A 12,720-nucleotide genomic window follows, 5' to 3' on the forward strand; every position below is an offset into this window, starting at 1 on the left:
CGCCTCTCCACCCCTGCGACTAGTTACTTTGTGTTTGCTCGCCCTTCGTAGCCACAAGCCAAGTCTGGGCTGCTGACTGACTACACACAGCACACTGGGCATTACATAAACGGCTTACAGGGCTCTGCGAATGAGAGTGATCAGCCTGCCACGGTTTTACTTATTTGTTTGGTATAAAAGCCCGAGATGCACATATATTATTTAGCGTATTGCATTAGTTAGGATTAATTTAAGCAAATGCACCTTTTTAAACTTTTTTTCTTAAATCAATCACACGAGTCTCCCACCCTCCTGAACCCTACAATTTCATGTGCAGATGTGTTTTTTTTTCTAAGCTGTGTAAAGTGTGCTGTCTACCGCCCAGTCTTCATGGCATCCAGCAGTAAAGCAGAATAAGTGATGTCATCATAACACAACCGTGTCTTGTTGTGGCAGACTGAAGTTGGCACTGTCTGTAATGCCTAACAGCTTCTCCAACCTCTGTTTTCAGCCTCTGATTCGTTGCACTGGTCACCCAGAGGACTCATAGAGAGATGAAGGTAATGTTCATTCATTTTTCTTGCGTGTGTTTTAATGCCACGGGGGAAACTCAATTAGATCACTGCTACTTCTGCATCAACAGTCTTGGCTCAATTTAGTTTAAGTCCTGTATAAACACGTCTCAACCAGGCACATCAAACATAAAATGTTAAATGTAATATCAATATTTTAAATGCATGGCCTCATCCTTTTGTTCTCATGAATATAGCGGGTGTGAACTTTTGCTAAATGTCAATTTTGGTCTTGTTCAAACACAGCAAGGCCAAGTGTCTTGGACATAAGCCAAAGTAATATATTTATTTGATAAGCATGATATTGAGTTTCCAGTGGCTTCAGCTGCATTTGCAAACACAAATTGGGATCTGTTATTTTGATGTTATGCTTTGTATTACAATGTTATTGAATTACATGCTGAGATAGGGCCTGGACATGTAGAGATGTATGTGGATGTAACATTCAATTGCTTTCATAGTGAGTGTCTAACCAAAATCAATGCTGACACTATTGGTGCATAATAAGAAACGAATAACAGAATAAATGAGCTGAGGAATTTAGAGAATATTTAAAAACCTCTGGTATTGGTTTTTTCCCCAGCTCTTTTCAATCTCAGTCACAACTGTCATTGTTTGGGAACTAGGCTGTGATGCAAGCTATTTCATCTTTCATATTTTCAATGGATCTGATTTGTGGCTGTTGTTATGCCTGCCGGCTGTTGTGTCTTAGCTTGTCATTTGTTGCCATGCGAGCCATCACAACATAATCCAACCCGCAGAGGTGTTTCCCTTTTAAATTAATTGGTTGGACATACGGAAACTTTAGCAAGAGTCTGGATGTTTACTTACATCTTATGTGGCACACGTAATATGAAGTGTAACAGGATGATGGGCAAAGAATAAAGAAAGTAGAAGGTGTGAGCACTTTGATTGGCTTTGCAACTGGAGAGTTAGTGGTGGACAATTTAAAATCTGCTCTAGTGATTATTTGTAGTCACTTTGTACCTAATTAAGGTTTCTTATTGTGGTTAATCAAACTATACCACCATCCTCTAATAGACATGTTAGCAGTCTATCAAAGTATCCAATTAAACTGAAACCTAAAGCATCAGGTTATATATATGAAAATAGTTACCAGCACAAATGTTTTTGTTTGCATTATTATTAAGGCCTCGTATGGGAGATGAGGAAAATTATTTTGTCCGGGTACAAAGGTTTACATTTTTATCGTCAGCAACCATCTCTGCTGCCTGCATTCATACTTGTCCCACCAGTAATGCTGACTTGAACTGCATCATGATTTGTGGTTATGTAATGAATTGTTTTTGTCAGAGGAAGACAATGGGTTTCCGATTGTCATGACTAGAAACTCACTCCAGTGAACAGGGAGCATCTTGGCACAGATGATCTAGAAACAAAAAGGGGTTAGCACCTAATTTACTCCTTAGGCGAGCTTTGCTGCTTAAAAAAAAAAAAAAAAAAGTGTCTCCTGGAGTAAAGCTTTAATATGTGAGCGTTCATTTAACTGTTGCCGTTAGTGCTCATGACCATGTTGCAGTTATTACTCTCTCCAGCTGGATAGCAGTAGGCTGTTATTAGGTGATTATTATGCTTACACTTTTTTACTTTCACAACTGCTGACAGGAGTGATGTTTCCACATTGACATTTTCTGGTTAATGTTGCAGCATTAGTTGTTTTCATAGCGCTCTGAGTCATCTGGCTCTGCTGACGCTTGAGGAGTGCTCACTTATTTTACTGCTCTCTATAGTAGGAGCATCTGCTCCATGCCTAAACTGTAAATTGCTCTGTAACTAGGACAACTTTTCATTATGCTCGCTTAGCATTTCATGTCACTTTGGCTTATGGTCTGCAGCCTTTCTTCATCAGCTGCAGACACTGCTGTAACACGGTGTTCTGGATAAAAGTCCTTTAACAGTAGACATCCCAAAAGAGGACTAATGTGTAATGCAATTGTTTGAATTCTCAATTCATTTAATCTTTAAAAATCTTGTAAATTCCTTAAACGGGATTTTGGTAGTTGTACTCGGCTATTGCACTTTGTCTGTGACCTTAATAACCTAGACAAGATGTAATAAAAACGTTCAAGCATCAATAGCAGTGATGCGAGCACATGCTAAATATTTAACTTCAGATTTAAGCACTGTCTCGTAATGGCCACGGCCACGCCATCTATACACTCCCGTCAACTCATTAATAACTTAATGGTGTAGTCTACATGCTTGTAACTGTGTATGTTGTTAGGACAGCGGCGCTTCTAAAAAAATGCCCCAGACTTTACCTTTTACACTACAACAACCAAAACTCTTGCACACTTTCACTTTCACTCACTCAGTATATGTAGTATATGTAGTTTAGTTGACTTGTCCTGAGACGTTCTACTCAGCCTGTTTATAACGAGAAATAACTCCGCTTGAACTCGAGACTTCGTGTGACATAAAGCATACGTTACAAACTGAAGGCATTTAGGAGGCCGGGTAGGTCTAATGAAAGATGCTATTGATGCATTATGGGAAATGTAGGATTCAGTCTTTTTAGAGCCTGACCTATGCGAGAGAGTGAAACCTTAAAATTTGACCATTCTGTTTCAAATCTGTCTCTTGTGAGTCACGCAGCTTTGTGGAAGCACAATACTAAATTGCTGGGTTACTGCAATTGGCAGTCCAAAGTTGTTCTATTGTGTGAGAACAGTAACCATTCAGACAGATCGAAGCTGTTAGTAAGACATTTACTGTACTGTGGGAGTGAAAAGTCCAGTTATTCCTGCATGTAGATGAGTTAACAGCATGTGACGCTGTTGTGATACGGTACATACTGAAGCATTTGGGAAAAGACCCTTCAGCAGGTCAGGTGCAGTAGGTTGAAGGTGTCCCTGCTTGGCAAGTATTGAAACACCCACTGAGGCCAAATACGAGACTGCTACTACTCATTCAGATGGCTTATGCAAAAATGGGCTATTTGCATTTTGAGTTTGAGATACTTTAGAGTTCACATGTTTGGTAAGTGGTCAGGACATGTGTTGCTTTAAGAGTATAAGCATCAGTAATTCCTCAAAAGTGGTATAAAAGCTGCTGTCAGGTTTCTATATTCAAATGCAGAGTTGTTGTTTTTTTAAATGTTTAAAGTTTATTTAGTGTGTATGTGAAGCTGCAGGTGGAGTAGACTTATAGGACTGCTCAAAATTGTAGGGAATAAGTCCGTAAACAAAATATATTAAGATTGTTATTTTATTCTAGTTTAGGGCTGCCATGGCATTGCCAAGGCAACTCCTGCTGAAGCACCAGTCACTGGAATTGTGGTGACTCTGGTTTGGACAAAGAGGTGATTCACAGCAGGATTATTGTACGTGTGAGCTTGGCAGAGACTGAGCTTAATTCTTTCCTGCATGACTCTTGCATGTTCCTTTGTTTGGCCTACAAGCCTATTCATTACAGCACAATATAATGGGTCAAAAACAATTGTTCATAATATTACAGTAACGCCGCTTAGTGTCTGAATGGTATGTTTAAAAAGTGCAGTTTATACAGACAATCAATATGCTAAAATCTAGTTAACTTGATTTAACTAAGACCTCTGTTATGATTTCCTGTTTCCACCACCCTCACCTGATGCAAAGGCTGAATATAAACCAGCTTATGAGCCTAACATCATCTTGCACTGTTGTGTAACACGAAACATACCAACATACCGTAGTGACACATTCATCCTAACAATAATTTCTGCCTTGAGAGGTGCACAGTCTAGAGTAAATTCAGGGCAGTGGCAACAGTGGTGACCTAAAAACTCAGGTTGTCTTTTAAAATTAAAAATGCAGTGCCAGTGAGGTGAATCGTTGGTGTGAAAAGAAGGCACAAACTGAAACTCTGATCTGAAGTGGAAGTCACACACACACGATAATATAATTTGATCTCCAATGCCTGAACAGGAAATTCACAAGAAACAATTAGATGATGCACTCATGCACACGGTTGGTGGATGATGGTGGGAAGGTTGACATCAAGGTGTAGATGGAAGCGAGCTTTGCCTTTTTATTTCAGTTATATGTACATCATATCTGAGTTACACTAATAAGTAGTTATTGGCAGCAATAAGTACTGTTGCAAGTAAAAGCCCTGTATTCAAAATATCACTTGAGTACATGTATGTATTTTCAGAAAAATGTACTTAAAGTATTAAAAATAAAATAATATAAATGTATTTTAATATGTAATTAATTTGTTAGTACTGATGCTTAAAATAAATGTAATAAACACCTTTCTAAGTAAATGTTGCAGCAGCAAATTCTAACTAGTTTCTATACCCTTATAGTATAGAAACTATCAATATTCAATAATATTATATTCTATTTTATGAATTGATCATGTATTTTGTGTATAAAATCTTTTAATTAGACCTCTTCTCGGCCAGTGTCTGTGTTGGTGTGTACAAATGGTGCTTGATAAACACATTCCTAAGCCTCCTTTACTTATTTTTGTTGTAACTTACTTTTAGTCAGTTGAAATCATGTAATTCTCAGCACAGCTCCACCAAACTTACACTTGACTAGACTTGTCTAATCTGCCAGAGTAATTGAAAACACCCATGTGAGTGCAGAGCGCATTTCATTTGCAAAGTAATAGCAATAGCTATCAAGTAAATGTAGTAGAATTTAAAAAAAAAAAAAAAAAGAAAGCACAACATTCCCCTCTAAAATGTAGTAAAGTAGAAATACATAATGTTGCATAACATGGAAATACTAAAGCCCTTATTAGACATTTTGTGTTGATTCTGTTGGCTCCTGTGGATAAAAGTAGTAGTGTTTCTACCAACTCGTTTAATTGATTTCAATGGGAATCCGACGCTGTGGCAGGCATTAGGAGCAACTACATAAAAACATATAAATAGCCAATCTTCTCACTGGTGGTCTTGTTTGTTTATGTAGGTCAGTATTGAATTGAGACTGTTTCATAACCAGTTTTAAAAACTCCATGTAGTATGTTTAGGTAAATTGTACTACATTCAACCACTGGTTATAAGTCTGTAATAATGTGAATGGAGTAGTTGACATTTCCAGTAAGGCTTGTGTTGAAAATATGGGTCCGTCAGTCTTGGATTCAGTGTAGAAAAATTGTCCTGCACTCCACACCAAAGGGGGGATTTAATGGGTCTGCTGCAGATAATCTTGAAATAATTATCTGAGCAATCATCGGCTGTAAACTGTGGACAAAATGGAGCTAGAATAATTGACTCCTCCACTAACGCGTCTCCAAACACAAGACTCCTCGTGACAACATCGTCACTATTGGCTGACCCTGCAAAGTCGCAGGTAGAAGTTCAATAAAGGTGAACTTTGACACTTGTCTGTAACACATGGTGCACATTGAAGGTGACAGATCTTCAGAGACCGGTGTGAGTGTGGGACAGTCTCACAAGTACAGCAGTGGTCTGTTGAGCAAATGACCAGGGATTCATTGAGCCCCTCCCTGATGACTGACACCATATGTAAATGAAAGTCCACAGTTTACACGTATCACTCCACAACTGTGCCACCAGTATTTATATTTTTTTGCAGCTTTTAGCTTTTGATAGCTGCCAGGAAGCTTCTTTTTACTGAGTTGTAGAATGAAAATGCTACAGTCACTCAGGCTGTCCGAGAAATGCACTATAAGCAGCAGCAGCCTTTTTTTCAACCGGCGCTCTGTGGAGTTGGCTGTTAAATTTTTCATGACCTGAGAGTCTTTATTGAGCAGAAACTGATCTCATTCTGCTGTTGCCAGTGTCACTCCAGTATATTTTGTTTTTTTCCCAAAGCTGGAGCGATTTTAAAGCTCTGACTTAATGTAGCATCAATGCCTGTTTTACTAGAAAGGCTTAAACACTGAGTAGACTTGAGATCACTCGTAATCAGTGAGGTGCTAGGTGTTTAAATATCTGTGTGATTCAACAGCCAGGACAGAAGTAATTTATGACCAGTAACACTGGTGCACCATCACCTCTAGGATTTGTTTTAGATGGTTCCTTTGTGGACTGAAAAAAGCTTTTATGGGAGGAATAAATTTAAGTTGTTATCCAATGTGATATCTGTGCTTGTCTGAAAATAATCCGGGTAGATCATCCTGATAATTACTACCTGTAAATGCCTTTCCTAGTTGTGAGTGGTATTTTAAGTTTAACTACACACACTCAATTCTGCCAGCTCGCTCCTTCTCAGCAAATTAAAAAAAATACATGTCGGCTGTGTCGTAGCTAAGCTAATGGCTCAGAGAGACTAACTCTCTTAAGTGTGTGTGTGTGTGGGTGTCTGTGGGGGGGCATGTCACTGCGTGGGATCAAGGTAGAGATTGCAGAGCGGTGTAGGGTTGGGCGACATGTTTGAAATCTTCCCACCGTCAGTCCAACAGTCTGCCATTGCTGATATATTCGCCCATGCGTGCGTGCCTCCTTGTAACTGTATTTCTTAATTCACTGCAGCTGGATGTGAAAATACACTGGCTCTACAGCTGTTTTTCCTCTCACTCGTTCTTTGGCTCAGCGTCTGTAATGCGCTGAGCGGAGGCAGACCATTAAATTAGCAAAACAAAATGACAAAAATGTGCTTAAAAAACAGCAGATATGTTGTCCAATAGCCCACTATGGTGCTTTTATAGTCATCTAAAACACAAAGTCTGTATCATTGCATCTAAATAGAAAAATACTAAATAGCGGGCTAGCAAAAACTAGCACAAACTCCTCAATCAGTATACATCTGAAAATGAGTGCAGCTGTCTTACAGACTCCTACAGGAGGTGGGCCACCCTCCATTCAGTGTTAATAGCCTTTTTATATATATATATATATATAATATAAATGTCACGACGTAAAATCGCCCCAAAAGGTCGACTTTATGTCAGCATTGGCCTCAGAAGGTTAAGGATGATTTAAAACTGTAGATGCTGTACTGAGACACTTTCAATATGAATTTTTCATAAACGAGAATGTCAATATTAACACCAGCACTGATAGACTCATTACCTCATATTATATTATTTAATTTACAGCTCGACAAACATGTTTAAGTGCAGAGTACCTCTTTAAGTAAAGTCAAACTACAGTAGTTTTTCGAGCAGTTTAGGTTTGTTTCTTTCCATCCCAGCCACAGGTGCGTTCTGTCGCTCCGTGCCAAGTCACATTTGTAGTTGTTTAATCAAGCACACGTTCCTGGAGAGTATTTTCCACATCAGCGGCTCTAGGTGAATAGCCAGAGAGCTGTTCTTGATTGTACCCACTGCTATTACCATTACGTTGACTTTTTGCATGCAGAAGCTGAAGTGGCGCTTGAGGCTCATGATAAATACTACTCTTTTTTTTTTTTTTTTATGAAAGCATCTCAGATGAGAGCGGCTCTTGTGTGGTGTGTAGCGTTTTAGCTCATTTTAACTTGGTGAGAGGATGTTACACCTCCTGAAGGCGCAGGAATTCCGCCTCTCTGAGCTTAGTCATCTTGATTGGTTGATCTTCTGAGCGGGGGAAATGTTGTCTGCCGTTCAGCACTGGCAGGAGCGATGAAATTAAAGAAAAGGAGTCAGTGTTTTTTTTTCTCCAGACAGCTGAAGGCTAAACGGCAATCTTATCCAAGGAATGGAATTTTCTTTCATAGTTTTAACTGGAAGCAGGGGGGCGGGGCATTATTAGTGGAAACAACAAACTGTCCTCTATTTATTTTTTTGGCATGTGAGCATGACAAATGTAGATCTGCCCTCAGTAGTCTGTTTATCACCCCTGCCTTGTTAAGTTGGCAGCCACAGCTGTCAAGCTGCCCTCTCTGACTCAGTAGTCTGACTCTTCCTCTAAGAAGAAGAAAGGAGCAGGCTTAGTGCAAAGGGAGCAAAAGGAGACAAGTATTAGTATGACAGAGAAGCTTGAACAGCACACAGTAGCAGTCCAGCTTTGTGTTGCAGCCACGACTGACAAAAGGGTTGGTTAGCTAGTGGAAATGGCCTCTGCGTCATATAAACCTGGTGTTGGCAAGGGCAGCTGGTGCTGAGGCCAGACTGCACTAAAGACTAATGAGGTGTTTATCGGAGAGGTGGGGAGGCTGAAGTGCACTGGACTCTGCCCCTGAATCCCATCTGTCAGAATCCCAGAGACATTGGAGAAGAGGCAACTTGTCCTGGCTTGACTGTGACAGGCTCATGGCCCTCTTAACACAGATGATGTAATTTGTCCATCTGTTAGCTAACGTGTTTCTGTCATTTTCTTTCTATTTGCAGGCAGTTTCAGTTAGTTTTTGATGGATGATTGATGGTGTTTGATTTATTATTCAGGGCTGTTGCGGTGAAGGAATTTCCCCTGCTGTGATTTAGAGTGGCTCAACAGCGCGGTACGAAGCATTACTGCCATTTTTGTTATTTTTGCAAATTACTTTGTGAGGGGTACAACAGGATAATGTTTAATTTCAGTACCTGCTTGTACTAATCACCTGCATCCTGCCTCCTGGGTTTGTGACCCTGTTAACTGGCGACTTTCCGCTGAATGAAGTCACCAGTTAGTTAACATTTGGCTGAAAGTTGCCAGTTAACAAGGTCACTCATTAAACCGAAACACTGGTGAGCCGCGGGACGGAGAATTGGGATAATTAGTGGACCAGTTGGCATTTTCTACTAAAAAGACTGCTGGTGTTTTCAGCTAAGAGTTTTTCCAGAGTGAGTGAGTATTGTAATCTCTGGCTGTGAATTGAGGGGTACTGGGTAGCATTTCAGACTCTCTGGCTGCCTTTCTGTCTTAAAATAACAAATACTGAACGTGACCTGATGATGTGACACCACATATTATCATTTATTAGGAATTATTATTTTTGCAATTTCTAAAAAATGTGTTTGTCCTTCAATTGCACGTTTGCATCCTAGACATGCATTAGCACTATTTTTAACCTCAGTTCATTGAAAACCTCCTTCAGTAAGAGTTTTGTGTACAAAGACTCTTAATAGCACAAGATTAAAAAAAACCTAGTGTAATTTTTAAAAGACTACTTCTAAGCTGAAATAATTATTTTTCATTACAGTTGGCAAGCCACTCATTTTATTATAAGTACTCTATCTTTTTCTATCCTTTTGATATCAGTCAGGTTGTTCTGCATGATAATGTCACGTTAATGTCACGTTAATGTCACACCATGTTTGAATGCAAAGGGGGTGTTCTCTAGTCAGGTAACCAGTCTACTGATAATCTTCAGTTAATATCTCATAAATCAGTGTGTGGTCCACAAGTCCAGACATGTTTTAGCTGTCTGCCAGATAAGATAATGAAGAATTTAGCCTCAGGTCACAAATAGATTAATAAGGGATATTAAAACTCACGTTCATTTCAGTGGATTTTTCAAATCATATTGCTGTTTTACCTGTTACTCCGATTTCATGTGTATGAGCAGCATTTGTGCAGCTTCTGACTCTTGATTGAACAAAATACACAAGTTCAAAGGCAGTATTCAACCCATGCTAGAAGAGATGTGGTGCACCTGCACAACGTTGCTGAAATAGAGGCACAGCAGCTGTTTTTCTTTGTTTTTTCTCCCCCAAAGCTGCTGTGCTCACTTCTGCTAAAGCAGTCTGTCAATGTGGAAGTCCTCTATAAAACGTGTCATGGTACTCAAGGGTTTTGGTGGAACAGGTTCAAGTGCTCACACGAAGGCTGTAGGTAATTTTTAACGCCCGGTGAGCCCAAAACAAAGGATCTGTCTTGTATCAGGATTTATAATTTGATAAAAACCAGTTACCACAAAATTCCTAAAGAAATGTCAACCTGCAAACAGTTAACAGACATTAAAGGTCTCTAACTCACAGATGTGGACTTTAAACATTTAAACAAAAGTATGTGCCACAGAGGACTGCAGCAGCTGGTTTCAGTGATTAGATCCTACACTAGTGCCGTAGTTTTTAGTTGGAATGGCAACCTGTACCCTAGTTGCCCTCCCGGTGGTAACAATGAACAGCTGTTGTGATCTTAGTCACAGACCCTTAGATTTATGTATTTGATTTGTATTAAATTGTGTAAGAAAACAAAGATGAAAGGAAAGAAATTGGAGTTGAGCCTTACACATAAATAACTTGTAGTATGGAATTTAATATGCATAACTGGGTTGGAGAAATGTATTTTGCTAAGTGAATCATGTTTCTGTGGTGGTAGGGAGCTTGTTCAGTCGAAGTATTAGTATACTTTATTCATAAAAGAAGAAGGTGTGTTTTCTTGTTCAAAGTACTGCCAAAAAAAGGTACATTCGTTGTTTTGCACTTGAGTCCGAACCTGCTGTCAGAAGTGTTGTTCAAGAGCATATATGACATGCTGCAATTGGTCTTGATGTGTCCTGTCAGCAGGAAGTGTGGCCCACTTTGGGTCTTATTCTGGAAAGATGTCTAAATATACTACTGTTAGGTTAGGCCTTTTCCCCGAGCCTTAGTGAAACACCCTCAGTAAATTCATCTCTTACACTACACGAACCACAAACACCATCTGATCTGCCCTCATCCACACACAGAAAGTCTGTTTTCTCTGTGTACTCTACCCTCCGCAAATCTGTTCTTGAGGGGGGAAAAAAAAAGGTTTGATAAACATCCAATGATGACACAAGATGGTGCTATGTGTTTCGGATAGCTTCTTCTTTGTAGTCATCAAAGCAGTAGTGAAGTGGCCTTTTTGTTTGCTCCCTCAGAGGCTTGTTTTCCAATACCCAGAGCAGATGGTATGTGTTTTCCATGGATGAATCACTGAGCCGGGTGGGTTTTCACATAGCTGGCCTAGACTATGTGAAGCTTGTATGCGTGTCCTCCTGGCTTAGCTGTGAGAATACACCTGTGTCAGTGAGCTATATATATAAAAAAGGCTTTGAATTCACGGGTTTCTTGTTTTGTTTTTTCCCCTCAGACTCTGGAGGAGCCCCCCTACTTGACAGTAGGGACGGATGTGAGTGCCAAGTACAGAGGGGCTTTCTGTGAGGCCAAGATTAAGACTGCCAAGAGGCTAGTCAAGGCCAAGGTAAGTCACATTTCAAAAGTGCTCATGATCCAAAATTAAAAATGTATTGTCTGTCTGTGTCTGCGTGTGAAGTGGAATGCAGCAGGGCTAGGGTCTCTTGTCTTTGTGTGAACGGGCTGCAATCGAGATCACTCACCGCTCGGCTTTAATGTACGTCCAGCAGCTAGATTGAAGATTTAAAAAGACATTGTCCAAAAACATCCCTTGTTGTTGGGACGATTATATTGATTCTGAGGAATGTGCATTTAAATTATTGCTTGTTTCTGATGTTGCCAAAAAACTCCAGCTGTGCTGCTTACATGCTAGAGCTCTACCACCTGGTTGAGGTTGTTAGTACTGCTCATACAGTTGAAACGCTGATCAGGGGCCCCAGCTGTGACAGATGCAGGGTCTGGCCTAGCCCACCAGGTACCCATCACGTCCTCAGGCATCTCTCTCGCCCGCGGTTTGCACACGTTTTTGTGGCGGGGAACGGTGCGACTGCCATTTCCCCGTTGGTTTAATGCCTTGCTGATGAAGGCATTGCATGATGCTTGTACTACAGTATCTCATTTCCCAGTGGGGCTGGAGCATCTGGATAATACAATAGAGACAGATCGCTTGTCTCTCGTTCTGCGAGAGTGTGTGGGAGGAACAAAGATTGGATGCTGGGTTTTTTTTTTTTTACTGTGTCAATGCACTGTAGTTCCCCTGTAGAGACAAAAGAGCAGCGACGTTCTGCCATTCTAGCACAAATCATCAAATGACGTGCCTTTTTGTCTTATGAACGGGGACAAATAACATGACTAAGTAGACCATGTGACGTTCTCAGTTTAAATATTGTGGACTAAAATGAAGCTAATAGGACGGTCTCAGCTCATAAATTAATTACCATTCTAATTGGCTGAGTGTGGGGTTTGTTTTTGGGTTGCTATAATGTGAATGTGAGCTCTGTTACACAAACGTTGAAACATGGCAATTATTCGGTGGTTGTTGTGAGTCTGAATATTCCTCTGTAATGAATTCCTCTTTAGCTCTTTGGTTCATTAATCTCTGTCTGCTTGTTTAACAAAGTCGATGGTTGCAACATATGGCGCTGGTGTCTTGTGAGTGATTTTTAAAACCCAAGGAAAGATCGGTGTGACATTCTTATTTATTTTGACGATCTGTACTAGAAGACCTGCAAAAAGTCAATTAGCACCA

At 40.1% G+C, this 12,720-nt stretch overlaps 1 protein-coding gene across 3 annotated transcripts in view; it reads left to right on the top strand.

Annotated features, from left to right (window-relative positions):
• Nucleotides 1-12,720, top strand: part of arid4b (AT-rich interaction domain 4B) — a 40,152-nt gene that overhangs the window by 2,177 nt on the left and 25,255 nt on the right. For all 3 annotated transcript variants that reach the window (XM_051429130.1, XM_051429140.1, XM_051429148.1), the window contains exons 2-3: nt 491-539; nt 11,428-11,538. In XM_051429130.1, coding sequence (XP_051285090.1) covers nt 534-539; nt 11,428-11,538 — 117 coding nt within the window. In that variant the 5' untranslated portion in view covers nt 491-533. The remainder of the gene's footprint in view (nt 1-490; nt 540-11,427; nt 11,539-12,720) is intronic.

The sequence above is a fragment of the Dicentrarchus labrax genome, unplaced genomic scaffold (genome assembly GCF_905237075.1).
Source record: "Dicentrarchus labrax unplaced genomic scaffold, dlabrax2021, whole genome shotgun sequence".
Classification (NCBI taxonomy): Eukaryota; Metazoa; Chordata; class Actinopteri; family Moronidae; genus Dicentrarchus; species Dicentrarchus labrax.